The 17,500-nt window shown below is 29.8% G+C and overlaps 2 protein-coding genes across 2 annotated transcripts; one reads left to right on the top strand and one right to left on the bottom strand.

Annotated features, from left to right (window-relative positions):
- Nucleotides 1-2,398: 2,398 nt before the first annotated feature.
- Nucleotides 2,399-5,198, top strand: LOC109811110 (subtilisin-like protease SBT1.7). The gene has a single exon (XM_020374750.3). It carries the CDS (start codon nt 2,669-2,671, stop codon nt 5,003-5,005), a length of 2,337 nt encoding a protein of 778 aa, XP_020230339.1. The 5' UTR covers nt 2,399-2,668; the 3' UTR covers nt 5,006-5,198.
- An 8,020-nt stretch (nt 5,199-13,218) lies between these two features.
- NRAMP4 (natural resistance associated macrophage protein 4) lies at nt 13,219-16,830 on the bottom strand. The gene is made up of 4 exons (XM_020374815.3): nt 16,061-16,830; nt 15,830-15,966; nt 14,538-15,190; nt 13,219-13,761 (listed from the first exon to the last, which is right to left on the bottom strand). The coding sequence occupies exons 1-4, from the start codon at nt 16,564-16,566 to the stop codon at nt 13,540-13,542; spliced, it is 1,518 nt and encodes a 505-aa protein (XP_020230404.1). The 5' UTR covers nt 16,567-16,830; the 3' UTR covers nt 13,219-13,539.
- Between the last annotated feature and the right edge of the window lie 670 nt (nt 16,831-17,500).

Here is a 17,500-nt window from a genome sequence, read left to right as displayed (position 1 = left end):
ATTTAAATCTATGTAATGGAGTATCAAATAAGTCTTAAATTTTTTTAAAATTTTGTAAACTTTATCTATGCATCGTGAATTTTTTATTTAACAGTTGAATTAATAAAATTTAATGTAAAATACATGTTATTGAGTGAATAAAGTTTAACAAGATTTATTTTGAGTAAGTGGACATTTCTCTCGCTATATATATACACTGAATATATGTTTTGTTGACAATATTAACATTTTTATCTCATCTTACCACTTTTATAAGATAAAAAATAAAACAAAAGTAAAGTATTGCTGAAATATTATTAAATATTAATTATTATGTCAGATCATAACTAAAATTACAATTTGAATGATCAATGAAAAAATATTTAGTAGAGGAGCTAAAATTGCAGATTTTATAAAATTGGAAGACAAAAGTTATGAATTTTAAAATTAAGGGATCAAAATTATGGTTTGGATATTACAAGGGGATCAAAAGTGCAATTTATCATAAACAAATATTAAATGGTTTAAAATATAGCAAAAATTTATATTTAATTATCAATTTCTATATATAAAATACAAACAGATATCTTACATAAGAGTGTGTTTAGGGACTATTTTCTAACCACAAGATTTTAAAAAAATTAATTTCATATTTAATTTATCTTTTATTTATTATAAGTATTTATGAATTAAATTTAATATTTTAAAATAATTTATAAATTAATAAATGTAATCTTATACTACAATATAATTTATTTGTCATAAACTTAAATACAATTATATTTAAAAATATTTATTTATTTTAATTTTAAATATAATTTAGACTTAAACATGATTTTGGTCCCTATAAAATCAGCAAGTTTTGATTTTAGTTCATGTAGTTTTTTTTCTATATTTTTCATCCATATAAGATTAAAATTCTTGTTTTTAGTCTCTTTTTTTATGTAATTATTTTTTAATTACTTTTTTATTTATTAAAAAGTTAAGCGACCATCTTAAGTGTTACCTATAACCATTACTGATATTATATTTGATATTTAACACATATAAAAAAATTTATAAGTCTTTAAATGTTATTTATTCACCTTAAAATAATCATTAAAAACTAAAAATAATTATTTTAAATTTTAGAGGAATGAAAACTAAAGAAAAATATTTTACAAGAATCAAAAATTAAAATTTACTTATTTTACAAGGACCAAAACACAATGTTTATAAATTTTAGAAAGATGAAAAGTAAAGAAAATTTTTTAGAGGAACCAAAATCAAAACATCAACTTTGTAGGGATTAAAAATATATTTAAGCCTATAATTTATATATCAAATATAGTATTTATTTATATGTGTAATTTATTTAAAAGTTTAGTTATACATAATAAATATTTAAGATGTGTATTACATGTTAAAATATTAATTAACTTTTTATTTATAAACATGATTCACGCAGTGTTGTCAAAATATTAAATATTAATTATTATATCATTTATTTAATGTCATATCATAACTAAAATTACAATTTTAACGATTAACAAAAAATTATTTAGCAAATGAGCTAAAATTGTAGATTTTATAAATTTGGAAGACTAAAATTATGAAATTTAAATTTAAGGGGTCAAAATTATGGATCGAATATTATAAAAGGATTAAAAGTACAATTTATCCTAAAAAAAAATATAAAATGCTTTAAAATATAGCAATTTTTTTAATTTAATTATAAACTTCTATATATAAAATACAAACATATATCTTGCGTAAGAACATATTTAGAGACTATTTTCTAACCAAAAGATTTTTAGATTTTTTTTTTTTTAATTTTGTATCTAATTCATCTTTTATTTATTATAATTGTTTATGAATTAAATTTATTATTTTAAAATAAATTATTAATAAATAAATGTAATCTTATACTACAATATAATTTATTTGTCATAAATTCAAATACAATTAGATATTTAAAAATATTTATTTATTTAAATTTTAAATATGATACATATATCAAACATAATATTTATTTATATAGATAATTTATTTTAAATTTTAATTATACATAATAAATATTTAACATGTATATTACATGTTAAAAAATTAATTAAATTTTTAATTTGTAAATATAATCTACACTGTTATATAAAATTGACAATTAAAAACTAATATATGTTGGTAGCAAATACAAATTTAATTTAAATTGAAACAGGTTGTTGATAAACTTGAAAAGAAAAAAGGTGTAAATAGACATTAAAAAGAAAAAAAATTGTAACAGCATGTATTCATTGTAATATTTAAATTCTTAAATCCTTAATAAATATCTTGTTGAAATGATAAATGTTTTAAATATTAAATAATAAATGCTTTAAAAGCTATTAAATACTTTTTTTATTATTTTTATTTAAAGTCACTTGCAATAAATTTCCTAAAGTTGTAAATGCATATCCTTAAGTCACGAGATTATTCGAATTATCTCAAATAAAAATTGGCTAGGCAATCCTTAATAATTAATTAGCATAATCATCAACCTTGTAGTCATCCAGACCAGTGAACCTAACAAGTGACAACCATGAACCACTTTCGTTTTTGTTCCCTAATACTTCATTGACAACAATTACAAGCTCTTAGTTAAAATTGTGCCCTTTGATAAGCCAAGTTCTCTATTACATCGCTCCTAGTCTCATTCCAAACAACGCTTGCTAACATGGAGACGTTTTTGAAACCTTTTTTGTCAACTCTTGCTGTGTTTCTGGTCCTCTGTAATGCATCTCTAGCAACCATAGAGAAGAAAACAGAGAACCAGAAGAGTACTTACATAGTTTATGCAGCAAAAACCGAGATGCCAACAAGCTTCAACCACCATTCAGTTTGGTACGATTCAGTTCTTAAATCAATATCCAACACAACAGAAATGCTCTACACCTACGACAACGCGATTCATGGGTTCTCAACAAGACTAACACCCGAAGAAGCTCGGTTACTAAGGAGTCAAACCGGGATTCTAAAGGTGGAACCGGAGAAAATATACAAGCCACTCACAACCCGAACACCACACTTCCTCGGGCTGGACAAAATCGACAACATGTTGGGTAAGTCAAACAGAGGAAGTGACGTCATTATCGGAGTCATCGACACGGGTGTTTGGCCCGAAAGTAAGAGCTTCGATGATACTGGGCTAGGACCGATCCCTAGTAGCTGGAAAGGAAAATGTGAATCAGGTTACAATTTCTCTACCTCCAATTGCAACAAGAAATTGATAGGAGCAAGGTGCTTCTCAAAAGGCTACATGGCTATGATGGGTCAGGGTCAACTCAATGAAGAAGACAAGCCGCGGTACGATTCGCCGCGAGACTATGACGGCCACGGGACTCACACTGCAAGCACAGCCGCAGGGTCTCCGGTGGAAGGCGCGAGCCTATTCGGCTTTGCTTCGGGCACGGCACGTGGGATGGCCCCACGTGCCAGAGTTGCTGTGTACAAGGTTTGTCCAGGAGATTCTTGTACTACTTCTGATATATTAGCGGCAATGGACGCGGCTATCTCGGACAACGTTAATGTCCTTTCATTATCGCTTGGATCTAATCCGCTCCCCTACGATCTAGATGGCATCGCAGTTGGAGCCTTCGCTGCAATGGAGAAAGGGATTGTGGTTTCCTGCTCCGCGGGAAACGACGGTCCTGCTTCTCATTCGCTTAACAACAATGTGGCGCCTTGGTTGCTCACCGTGGGGGCTGGCACACTGGATCGTGATTTCCCGGCGTATGTTAGCCTGGGGAATGGAAAAAACTATTCTGGAGTGTCACTTTATAGCGGCGATTCCTTGCCTGATACCCCAGTGCCGTTCGTATATGCAGGGAACACTAGCTCATTTCCACTTGCACAGGAGTGCTTGTTGGGAAGTTTGAAACGGAGAAGGGTTAAGGGGAAAATCGTCTTGTGTGAAAACGGAGAAAATTCCATTGTACAGAAAGGAATTTCGGTGAAATCCGTGGGTGGTGTGGGCGTGGTGTTGGCCAAAGCAGAGAAACTAGAATTGGCAAGGTCTAATTTTTTGCCCACAATTGTGCTGGATTCCAAAGCCGTGAAAGCCATCAAGGAGTATTTGTCGTCGGATCCAAAATCGACGGCTACGATTGTGTCTCAAGGAACAAAGGTTGGAATCAAGCCTTCTCCAGTTGTTGCGTGGTTTAGCTCGCGAGGCCCAAACACAATCACACCAGAGATACTGAAACCTGATTTAATCGCGCCAGGTGTCAACATTTTAGCGGCGTGGACAAAGATTAGGAGTCCCACAGGCATGACGCAAGATGATAGGCGCGTGGACTTCAACATCCTCTCAGGCACCTCCATGTCATGCCCTCACGTAAGTGGTGTAGCGGCTTTCATAAAATCGGTTCATCCAAATTGGAGCCCAGCCGCCATTCGATCTGCACTAATGACCACAGCGTATTCGACTTACGCCAACGGTGAGAAGCTAATTGATAGTGCCACAGACCGTCCGTCAACGCCGTTTGATATCGGTGCCGGACACGTGGACCCTGTTGCCGCGCTTAATCCAGGACTTGTCTATGATTTGGCACCACACGATTATCTCCACTTCCTTTGTGCATTAAACTACACACCGGATAGTATCGAGGCTGTGGCGAGGAGAAAGTTCAAGTGTGATGCGCACAAACACTACAGTGTGACGGACCTCAACTACCCTTCATTTGTTGCGCTGTTTAAACCACCGATAGGTAAGAACAATGCAACGGTTATTAAACACACGCGAACTCTTACTAATGTGGGGGCAGCAGGAACGTACAAGGCGTCAGTTATGTTGGATTTTCCTTCTCTCAAGATCAAAGTTGAACCAAAGGTGTTGAGATTCAAAGAAAATGAGAAAAAATCTTATGCAGTGACATTTACAGCATTAGGTCCACCATCGTTAACTCCTCCTAGATTTGGACGTTTAGAATGGTCAAATGGAAAGATCATTGTTGGAAGTCCTATCTCAGTTTTTTGGGACTCTACGCTTGTAAAGTCCAATAAGATTGAATAAAACATCTTCACTAACTCTTAAGACACATGCTTAATTGGCTAGTGATGGTGATGATTATTTATTATACAATAAATTTGAATGTGTCAATATCTTGCATTTATGTAATATATTTCCATCAATGACTTTGCATCCTCTACTCCCCAACCTTTTGTGTAAATTTATGCTTAGGAATTTGGATGGATCGAAGCTTCATGATAGAATTTGTCTTATTTATATTTTTATTCTATGTACTTTTTACTATGATTTTTTTCAAGAGATTTCAAACTTATATATATTTTCGTTACAACACCCAAAAAAAAACATATATATTTTCGATGCCATCAAACTGCCAGAGTTGGTGATCGTGGCAAAAACTAATTCAAGATTGCGGTTTGCGTTTAACACATTCAATTTTACGCTTTTTAGTATCTACAAAAGTTGACTTAATCTCGTAGATGAATCCTCCTTGTTGTAACAATGTGACGCGGATTATTCATCTTTGGGTGGCCTCTAATTATGGATTGTGAAATGATTTTGCATTTTCAATGGATTGAGGGATCGAAGCCACACCTTGCTAATCATCCAAAGTGGTGTAGTTTCACGCTAAGATGTTTCACAAAATAATAGACTAGTTGTATTTTAAGAGATAAAGATTAAATTACTTGTTGAATTGAAAAATGTATTTAGTATGTAAGAATATTCTTGTAAAGAAAAATAATATTAATTGAGACATAAGATGGATTAGGTCTTATAGGTCAATACAAGTCATATTCTATGAATGTAAATTAATGTATAAATCAGTTTTTAATTATCAGTTTTGAAATATTATGTGATCCATGAAAAAAAAAGTCAATTTGAAAAGTTGATTCAAATGATAGGATTAATTATTACATTTATTAAATATAACATATTTATTAAATGCAATATTAATGCATGCATATTAAACGTATAACTTTAAATGAATATATATGTATTACAAAAATTAGTAAATATAATATGTCGTTGTTTAAAATTCATTTAGAAAATATAAGTTAAACTATAAAATTCAAATGTTTGTTAATATATATATATATATATATATATATATATATATATATATATATATATGCCATAATTTTTATTTAGTTAATATTTTGATATTTTATTTATTTATTTTAACATTAACTATACATTTTAAAAACAATTCGATAGTGATTCAATTAAAATTTATTTTAATATATATTTTAACGAATATTATTTAGGAGTGTTGTTAAATTAAATGAAATAAAATATATACTTTAACATTAAAGGATAAGAGCAATGTAATACTCATATTTCTTAAAAGAAAATAGTGTAATTTTTTTTTTACATAATAAGAAACGACAATGTAATACATAAATCACGTTAGAAAAGAAAGTGTAATTTATTTTCACAATATAAAGTTAAATAAATTAAATTATATAATTTTTTTTAATATATCCATATCTTAAGAAAAAATAATGTAATTTACTTTGAAAGTTATAAAAAAAATAAATAAAAATAAAAAATAGGGTTGTTAGTCAACGAAATAAAAAAAATAAAAAGATAATTGTAGCCCATTTTTATTTAATATTTTTAAGAATTCTTAATAAATGTTTTGTTGACAATATTAGCATTACTATTAAAAAATTTAAATATTAAATGCTTTAAAAGATAGAAGATAATTTTTAATTAAATTATCTAACTTAAATTCTAATGGGATTGTCGGTATGTATGAAAAAAATATTTTACTAAGTATTGTAATTTTACTCACATATCAAATAAATTGAATTAAAATTTAGTCAAAATTATTATTATTATTATTATTATTATTATTATTATTATATATGAAGATGGTTATAATAACACCGGTGTGACTTTTACTAAGTATTATACCATTCAATAACTTTATATTAATTGTGAATTTTGTAAATCTGACCGTTAGATTAAAAATTCATATCACTTTATATGTGTATATCAAATTTTGTTAAAATTAAACAAAAACTTGAAAGAACTCAAAGTGTTTATATTTTAATATATTTTAAAATAAATATATTACGTCAATTTTATTTTATAAGAATGAAGTATCAAATCATCTTGAATTAATATAAAATTTTATATATATAATCTAAGAGAAAAACTTTAAATCTAATGGTTGGATTTACAAAATTCGTGAAATAATTTTGCATTTTTAATGGATTGAGGGATGAAAGTCACACCTTCCTAATCATCCAAAGTGGTGTAGTTTCACGTGAAGATGTTTTACAAAATAATAGACTATTTGTATTTTAAGAAATAAAGATTAAATACATTACTTGAATTAAAAAAAATGTATTTAATAAGAAAGGAAAAAATATTAATTGAGACATAAGATAGATTGGATCTTATAAAAAGAATTAAATCAATTTAAAATAATATTTAGTCAAAGAAAGTTTGTAGAAAAATGTAGATTAATATATAAATTAATTTTTAATTATCAATTTTTTTAGATATTGTGTGATGTATGAAAAAAAAATATATCAATTTGAAAATTTGATTCAAATGATAATATTATTTATTAAATATAACATATTTATTAAATGTAATAATGCAATATTAATGCATGCTTATTAAATGTATAACCTTAATAATGAGCATATATGTATTATAAAAACTAGTAAATAATATATCATTGTTTAAAATTAATTTAGAAAATATAAGTTAAACTATAAAATTCAAATGTATGTTAATATATATATATATATATATATATATATATATATATATATATATATAATGTCATAATTTTTATTTTTAGTTAATATTTTGATAAAAAAAAGTTTATTTTTTATTTTAACATTAACTATTCATTTTAAAAACAATTCAAGTGAGTGAAGAATAAGATAGTGATTCAATTAAAATATATTTTAATATATATTTTAACGAATATTCTTTAGTAGTGTTGCTAAATAACATTAAAAGATAAGAGTAATGTAATACTCATATTCCTTAAAAGAAAATAGTGTAATTTATCATTTTTTTTAAACATAATAGGAGATGATAATGTAATACATAAATTATGTTAGAGAAGAGAGTAATTTATTTTAACAATGTAAAGTTAAATAAATTAAATTATATATAAATTTTTTTAATATATATCTTAAGAGAAAATAATGTAATTTACTTTGAAATTTATAAAAAAAAATAAAAAAAAATAGGGCTGTTAGTCAACGTAATAAAAAAATAAAATAAAAAGAGAATTGTAGCCCTTTTTTATTTAATATTTTTAAGAATTCTTAATAAATGTTTTGTTGACAATATTAGCATTATTATTAAAAATTTTAAATATTAAATACTTTAAAAGATAGAAGATACTTTTTAATTAAATTATTTAACTTAAATTCTAATGGGATTGTTGGTGTGTATAAAAAAAGTATTTGTTGGGAGATATCAACTTTAATTAAATTAGTGTTTTAAAATATCACTTCTTAACTCTCAACTAAGAGATATTCCTATCTTGTTTAGAAGAAAATAAAAAAAGAATTAGAAGAAACTTAAAACTAATTAGAGGTATAAAATGAGTCAACTCGATTAATTATAAGTTAATGTTTTAAATGAACCAGTTCACCCATCAACTTACTTTTTCATGAAGTGGAAAAAATTCAAATCTTGCTAGAAAAATTACAAGTTAGATGAGTTGACTCACTAAATTTTTTAAAAACAAAAAAATTACATATTCATGTTTTTAATAAATAAATTAAATTTTTCTATTAAAAAATCAAGTTTATCATTGATTCAAATATAAATATAAAAGAAATTTTTTTCTAATAATAACTATATAATCCATAAACATAAAATTTTATTTATCCTTTTTAATTGTTGTAGACTAATCCAACTCACTTTTTTTTTTTTATAACTTAACTCAATTCACTTTAACTAGAATTTATTTGACTTATATATCAAATAAATTAATTTAAAATTTAGTCAAAATTATTATTATTAGTATATATATATATATATATATATATATATATATATATATATATATATATATATATATATATATACCGTTAACTCTACTCTACAAACATGTGGGTTGAATTCATTTTTAAATCTCTAAAACCGATATTATTTACTCCTAGTGTTTAAAGTCTTGGATCTAAATAAATATTTTGTTGACAATATCACTATTTGCATTTATAAAAGCTTATTATTTACTCCTAGTGTTTAAAGTCTTGGATCTTAATAAATATTTTGTTGACAATATCATTATTTGCATTTATAAAAGCTTAAAAAACCAGTGCTTTAAAAGTTATTAAATAATCCCACCAAAAAATAAAATAAATGATATATATTTTTTAGAACATCCACAATGATAATTTACGAAACAATTCTCTTAGAGAAGCAACGTTTCTTTTTTGTTTGTGATCATTTGAAGCAATTAAATTGGAGTGTTTTTTGGGCAAAAGTTGTTTTAGCTAATAACTAGGAAATCAACCAACAAATATTAAAAAAAAATTTATTTTTTATTTTACCGTTGCAAATGCAATGATTTTTTTTTTCATTTGTATATAAATAAGGGTTTTTCAAAAGAAAAATTACACAACTAAACGACTCAAATTTCTCTCTATCATTCTCAAAAAATTCTCAACTTCTTTTCATTCTATGGATCCAAACAAAAATTCATGATTTAATTTGATACCAAATTATCAACAACCCACAAATCCAAATTTCTAAAATCCATGATTTAACAAAAGTAGTTATTAACAATTTTACTACTTTTTCTTATTGTGCCAACAAATTATTTAAATAATAATAAAATAAAATATTGGTTTTTTTAAAATTAATTGATTTATAAATAAATAAATAATTATAAATTAATAAGTAAGTTCATAATAAAATATAATGATATAATTTTTTTTGGCAGAACTTAGAAATACTGGAAGAGAGTTGTTCCATTATAGAGATGAAGTACTTGAATCTGCTTATATAAAAAATAATAAAAATGAATGATGTGTGCAAGTGAGTCTCGTTAAAAGTACCACCCAAATAAAATTGCTCCATGTGTATCCGTGCATTGACATTCTTGCTTCTATTCCCTGATCTTACTCTCACATCAAATGCAACAATTTAATCATTCAGACCATTAGACCTGACAAGTCACAACATCAACCACTTTTTTTCTCTTTTTTTTTCTAATACTTCATTGATAATAATTACAAACTTGTCATTAAAATTGTGCCCTTTAATAAACCAAGTTCTCATTGTAAACAAAGCTTTGTTAGTATGGAGATGTTTTTGAAAGCTTTTTTAGCAGCTCTTTATATTTTGTTTCTGGTTCTCATCGATGCATCTCTAGCAACAATGGAGAAGAGGACAGAGACCAGAAGAGCACTACAGTGTAACAAACCTAAACTAAATGATTATTGTACAATAAATTTGAATGTAGCAATATCTTGCATTTATATAATGGATATTGTCAATAATTGTCAATCCTCTTACAATATTATTTCACCGAGTACATGCGTGCAACCTCAGTTTTGCTCCCCTATCTTTTGTGTTGTAAATTTATGCATTGGAGCTATATATTCACGATAACATTCTCAAAACCTATATCTATTTTGTTGCCATCAAAGTGCAAGAAACTGAAGTTTGTGATTTGTATTTTGCGCATTCAATTTTACGCCTTTAGTACCTACCAAAGTTGACTCAATCTCAGAGATTAATCCTCCTTGTTGAAACATTGTTGCGCAGGTTATTCATTTTTGGGTGGTTAGTCTCTGATTATGAGTTATGGCATGATTTCTGCCTTTTTTAATGGATTGAGGGATAGAGGCCATCTTGTTAAGGGTAGATGTATCCAAACCATCTAAGTTTCATGCAAAGATGCTTCAGCTTGACATCTAAACACTTAATTTTTCTAAGATATGTGGCCTTTTATTTCGGGATTGCAATCATGGACTATTATTTTTGGTTTTCGAAACTTGATATTTGTTTATATTGTCATAAATGCTTTTTTTTTTAATGACTTTAACTTCATATATGTGAATGCGAATGTCAGGTGAAAATGCCAGTTTGGTTATATATAGAGAGGGGGTTCAGGGTATCAATGGATGGAATGTCAGTGTATCAAATAATATTTTGATATTAATTCAACAATCTGCGCACCAAATTTAATATAAAGAGGACATCTGTATTTATATATTCTTATTTTCAAAATTTTCTTATATTTTAAAAAATATATTTAACATTAAATTGAATTTATTTAATGGAGTACTCCTATCAAATAATTTTATAAAATAAAATAGTTAGACTTTGTCTACTCAATGAAAAATTTTAATTTAAAGATTAAATTAATAAAATTTAATTTGTACTAAAAGCTCGCCTCATTTCTTCCCGGAGATGCTAAGATGAAAAGGAAAATCATTATGAAGCAAAACAAAATATTGTCATGATTGATACAAAGGGAGGATAATTTAATTTGTTTGCAAGTAAGAACTTTCTTTTTATTGCCTTCTAAGGCAAGTGGTCGCGGCGTATTATTTACTTCAATACCAAAGGAGCTTGTACCTGTTATTCGTAATTCATGACAGACACAGTAATAGAATACCATTATAACTAATTTGTATTGGTATTTGCCTATTTGGTAGTGTGATCACTGCCATGTTTACAATGCGTGTAGTTCCTTTAACTAAGGTGTTATGTTCACGAATGTTATCCGAAAGCAAGAAATGAAAGAGTTAACAGTAAGGTGGTGATTCTTGCAGGTTTAATGAAACATGAACAAGTATTTTAACAAGAGAAAAAAGGCTATACATATCGTTATTTAATAAATTCATTGATTTTTATAATAATTATTTTAAAATTCATTTTAACGATGACTTTTATTAGTTGAAGGCATAAATTTTTTACTATTATACCTTTTTAACAAAGAACAAGATTGAAAAAGGAGATAGTGAAGTACCCCTTTTACATGTCATAAACTATACAGACCACGCTATTGTGGAGAATCCTTAAGATGAGAATTTATCTTGTAAAATTCATTCAAGTAATTAAACTTGGTTAACATACTGGAAATTTTTCCTTAAACGTGTTATAACAAGTGTTCAATTGAACAATTGGTCTTATCAATATCTATCACATTAACAAAGATTAATTATGAATTTGATCCCGAACAGAAAATGAAGATAGTTTTAACAACCTACATAGTACATACTCATATTGTCAGATGTAAAAAGTAAAATAAGCTCTAATTATGATAGTCAAGGTCCTCTTTCTTATGCTAATGGATTTGTAGAATTAACAAACCGTTCATCCTCCACTTATCGTGTCAAATCTATCAGAAAATCTGTCAATGCGCTGCAATTCAACCAATAGGTACCAGTAGATAACATATTGACGAAGAAATTGACGACCTTAACAATATGATGAGGTATTTATTGCTTAGTTTCAATATTCATTCATTTTCATTTTGTTGTATAATTGTATTACTTCATAAACGATTGCAATTAGTGTGCATGTATTCTAATGTTAGATTTGTCGGAAGATGAAGCTGCATCGATTAGTATCTCCAAAATTAGTATTTAATGACTGAAAGTCACTGTGAATTCTATATTGAAAGAATGGCAGTAGCTTTCAGAATCAACATACAATTACTCACTGGATATCATACATATGTTGCAGAATGTTACCAACTACTTAGTACGTGTTTGCTAAACGCCTTTGATCCATTTCATCCAATATTTTAACGTCAAAAAGAAGAATTTGATTGAGAAGGAAGCTAGAGTAGCTTCAGTTGGACGTGTACTTCATTGACACAAATGCAAACACGTTTTTAAACCCCCGCTATTAAACTAGCAGAAAGACTCGTACACTATTATATATCTGAGGCTAGCTCAGGTAGTCCTTCAGAGTGGAGATTTGCTTAGATTTGTTATTTGTAGCTCCATTCTTCATATAACCAAAAATAATGGGTTATTACAAATTTAAACCTACAAGTAACAGTTTTTTGCGTAGATTTGTAGTTGCATCCTTGATAAAACCAACAAGAATGAATTATAACAAATTATAACCTTCAAATAACTGTTCTTTACTTTCAAGGCACACCACAGGCACAACAAAATAATCACGGGAATGCATTCGTCAAATTCCCAGTACTCTCCCACAATCGTCCATGCCAAAATTTGAACGCAAGTAGCATATATTCCACCCACAACCTAAAACAAATCCAAAATAGAATGGATAGTGCGAGCAAGATAGAACAATAAAGGGAACAACTTCTTTGAACATCGAAATTTTAAAAGGTGTCTCAACTACATTAGATTATCTCAATATCCAAGGCATGGTTACAGCTGCATTATACATCTAATTTTGACAGTAATATAGGGACATCAACTCTGACTTGTTTCATGGAAGTATGACAACCAACAAGGTACCACTGCCCCCAGCATCAAACCATAAGTTGCTTTATAAATAACAAGCATGAGTATGCCAAAAAGAATCGAGGAAAAGTACTCATGAAAGCCTTCAACCGCAAAGCATTTTCTACTCCATGGTTTTAAGGAATTACAATTGACTTCTCAATTCTCTGCGCCAGCAACCGTCTTTGATCGGGTTAAACTTTGCCACGGTGTAAAGGTAATGGCCCGTGAAATAAGGTAAAGTATGAATGCCACATAGGCAGCTGTTAATACACACACTACAGTGGCAAACACTGCTCCGTTCACTTCAGAGGAGAAGAATTCCAGCAGAAGATAGCCGTTTATCACTATCACCAGAGCAGCCACAAGCCAGGAAATAATCTGTATCCATGTCATCGTAAGACAATCAATACTATTATACTATTAATCCAAACAAAATAAGCAGAAAAGTGGGCAAAGGGGTATTGGTCTAAATACATCAGATGTCCACAGAAGCTGCGGTTTAAGAACACTAGAGAAAATGTCAAAGCATCAAATAAACAATACTGTCTTGGCATGTTCAATATACAAAGTAATAAGCCATCACCAATGCACCCAAAGAAACATAAAGAAGAAAAAGAAAGAGAGAGGGAAAAGAAAGGAACCATTGACACTACCGACTTCAGAAAGCACAAGTCACTGTCGTTAGCCTTATGTAGAGAAATTATCAAAATCTCAATGATGGCCATTATATATCACATATATAAATACAAGTCAGATTTGGATGTTTCAAGACAACGCTGAATCACATGCAGTTTCCGACTAGAGCAAAATAAATTGCATATTATAGGATATTGAAAGGCATATGTTAAGAAGCACTAAATAGACCCTATTATATACATACTTTCAATTCATAGACACTCCACTATCGACCTCCTTTCAATTCTCAAGACAACAGTAAAATTAAGCCACCCGTTTGTCTTCTTAAAATCTAATTTTGAATTGTACGAGAAATCAGGTATACCACAGGTCAATTTTGAATTATCTCCAGCCTGAATAGCAACATAAAACGTCTACATCGGAACATTTCTGAATTATCTCTTACTATGTTTTATTTAATTGATGACCCATAAAGGAAGATATAGAGTGACCAAAATGCAGATAAAGGGATAATATACCTTGAGGACTGAGCCGATTTTGAAACTACCCATTATCTGTTCTTTGGACACCAAGCAAAGCAAGGGGATGAGTGCAAAGGGGATTTGAACTGACTGGAGAACATTAAGCCATTCATTCAGAACATCTAATGATTCCTCCGAGGTATCGAATATAAGAGCAACTATCATGGTTGGGATGATTGCAAAACTTCGTGTAATTAATGCCCTGATCCATTTTTTCAACCTTAAATTCAAAAAACCCCCCATGATAAATTGTCCAGCATATGTACCCGTGATTGTGCTACTCTGGCCCGCTGCTAATAACCCGATACCCCATATATACAGGATTGGGAATAGTCCACCCCCGTACTTCTCCTGAAGGTACTGCCCTGCATTTACAAGACCAATGCTATTTGCTATTTCGGTACCATAAAAGCCCTTAGCAAACACAGTTGTGACAAATATATTAATGATAAAGGACACTGCAAGGGCGATGGTGGACTCTATAGAGTAGTAATTAATAGCTTCTTGAACACGCCCTTTCTTGCTGGGGTCAACCTGCCTTGACTGAACAAGCGCAGAATGCAAAAACACATTGTGAGGCATAATAATGCAACCCACAACTCCAACAGCTTGCTGTATAGTTCTGGAGCTAAGTTTAGGGACCAAAATACCTACCAGAAAAAAAAAATGAAATATATATCAGATATAAAGAAAGAGCACACCTAAGAATTTACTCATGATGAAGTAAATTTTCCACAATCCCAAATCAACAAAATAAATGTTAAATTATTCATTTGGTCCGCATAGTTGTCGTCTACATTTTAAGTTTTAGCTCCTATACCATAAAATTGTAAGTTTTAGTCCCTACGTACAAATCAAAGTTAATTTTGGTCAGGTCCAGACAGTAACATGCGGTCAGAGTTTGATATTTATTCTGTGTATATAGCAAAATATTTGTCGAGAGAAATCAGCATCTTAAATGAATCTCGAGAAATTAGTCTATACCCAGATTTACCAAAAATGAAACACGAAAAGAATTTTCGGCGGTGTAAAACTGCTTGGAAAAAATTTCTGATATATATAAAGCCCTACAAAAAACTGTATAAGGACTATAGCTTAGATTTTCTCATGTAGAAATCGAAAAACATAAAATAGCAACAACTGCTTGGAAAAAATTTCTGATATATATAAAGCCCTACAAAAAACTGTATAAGGACTATAGCTTAGATTTTCTCATGTAGAAATCGAAAAACATAAAATAGCAACAACTATTGTGCGCAGTGAATAGTTTTAACTGAAAATAAACCTACCTACGAGAACATCAACACCATCAGGCTTTGCTTCACCAAACATCCAAGCAAATGAGAGAGCCATTACACCAATGAGAACAGCGAAAAACGCCTCCAATTTCCTGACGCCATAGTTCTCAAGAAAGAGAAAAATGAAACTGCAACAAGGCAGCTAAAGAGAAATTAAGAATGAATCGGTAAATTGGAAACACTAGCATATAGTTAAAGAAAGAGAAGGAATCAAAAATTTACCAATCGAAAGCGGTAACAACAACCCCAGCCCAGAGCGGAACGACGCCGTTACTGAGAATCCTAATAGCAATAGCGCTGCCAATAACCTCTTGTATGTCGGAGCCAATAAGAGCAACCTCGGTCATCAACCACAGCACAATCCTAGCCCACGCAGGGTACTCTTCTCTGCAGAGTTCGGCTAAGTGTCTCCCAGTGGCGACGCCGAGACGGGCCGAGAGAAGCTGGATAATAAGGCCCATAGCCGTGGCCCACATGAGGAGCCACAAGAGCGAGTACCCAGCAATGGCACCCGACTGAAGATCCCCCTCGAGGTTCCCGGGATCCAGGAAGGCGATGCTCATGAGAAAGCCGGGCCCAGTGAAGAGCCAAAGCTTCCTCCATGAGAACGGCGGGGCCTCCACGTCCCCGCCGTGCTCGTCGATTCCGACCACCACGACCTTCTCCGAGGAATCGTAGGCGGTCTCCTCTTGCTCTAGCAGAGGTTGTTGGGTGTCTTGAGGAGGCATGGCCACAGGGGAAAAAAAGTGGCGTTGTGGTCACGCCGGCGTTGCTTCAAAACCAGTTACTGTACACGGCGGTTTCCGAAAAGCCACACTGGGAGTGGGATGGCTTTAGAAAAAAACAAACAACCTAATTACCTAACCTGGCTTCGTGTTTATCGTCAGAGAAATTAGAATCAATGCGATAACTACACCTGTGGTCTCAAAATGGAAATTCAGTTGCTTTTTTATTTTTTATTTTTTCTCCCATTACACTCTCTGCTTGTTGCGTGAACACGTAGGACTGTGCGAGTCATGGCATGAAAATAAGGCAAGATATTTTCATTTTTTTCGCACCTTTTCTCTTTAGCCTCCTCTGTCACATCTTTTTTTTTTTTTTTCTCTTCTTTTTCTAACCTGTTTCACATATGATATGAGATGTCAAAGAAACATTATTAATTATAATAAAGTTCAAATATTGCTAAAATTAATAAAATAATTATTATTTAAATTTAAAAATGACTATAAGATAGAACTTTATATAACAATTTTAGAATTTTCGACTCACAAATATTCGGTGGAAAAATCTGTCAATAAATTTGGTTTATTTTCATATTCATAATCTGTCGATATTTAACCTTTTGTTTTTACTTTTTAGTAATAATTCATCTTTCCAAAATACTGAAATCTGTACTCTCTCCCCTCGGTTGTCATTCTTAACTAAAATATTATTACTTCTGTATTTCTGTTAACACTACTAATGAATCTGCTATATTTATCTTCTTCAATATAGTAGTCTTTTAAAGTAAATAAAATAAATTAATAACCATGCATTGCATTGGATGCCTATACGGATGTTAATAACGTATTTTTCTAGTACAAATCGAAAAGATTAACAGATATTGTTTTTTTTTTTCTTCCTAAATTAAACAGATAGGGAAAATATATTTTTCTGTTCCAC

The sequence above is a fragment of the Cajanus cajan genome, chromosome 11, assembly GCF_000230855.2.
Source record: "Cajanus cajan strain Asha chromosome 11, NIPB_CcT2T_4, whole genome shotgun sequence".
NCBI lineage: Eukaryota > Viridiplantae > Streptophyta > Magnoliopsida > Fabales > Fabaceae > Cajanus > Cajanus cajan.
The sequence above is the reverse complement of the archived record's forward strand: the minus strand, read 5'-3'. Positions and strand labels throughout refer to the sequence as shown.

Bases quoted from the DNA above. Each gene is read 5' to 3' on its own strand.
- NRAMP4 (XM_020374815.3), bottom strand. From the start codon at position 16,566: ATGCCTCCTCAAGACACCCAACAACCTCTGCTAGAGCAAGAGGAGACC. The intron at 15,191-15,829 runs GTAGGTTTATTT...TTTTTCTGGTAG, and splicing joins TGGTGTTGATGTTCTCGTAG to GTATTTTGGTCCCTAAACTT. The intron at 13,762-14,537 runs GTATATTATCCC...ACATGGATACAG, and splicing joins AAATCGGCTCAGTCCTCAAG to ATTATTTCCTGGCTTGTGGC.
- LOC109811110 (XM_020374750.3), top strand. From the start codon at position 2,669: ATGGAGACGTTTTTGAAACCTTTTTTGTCAACTCTTGCTGTGTTTCTG.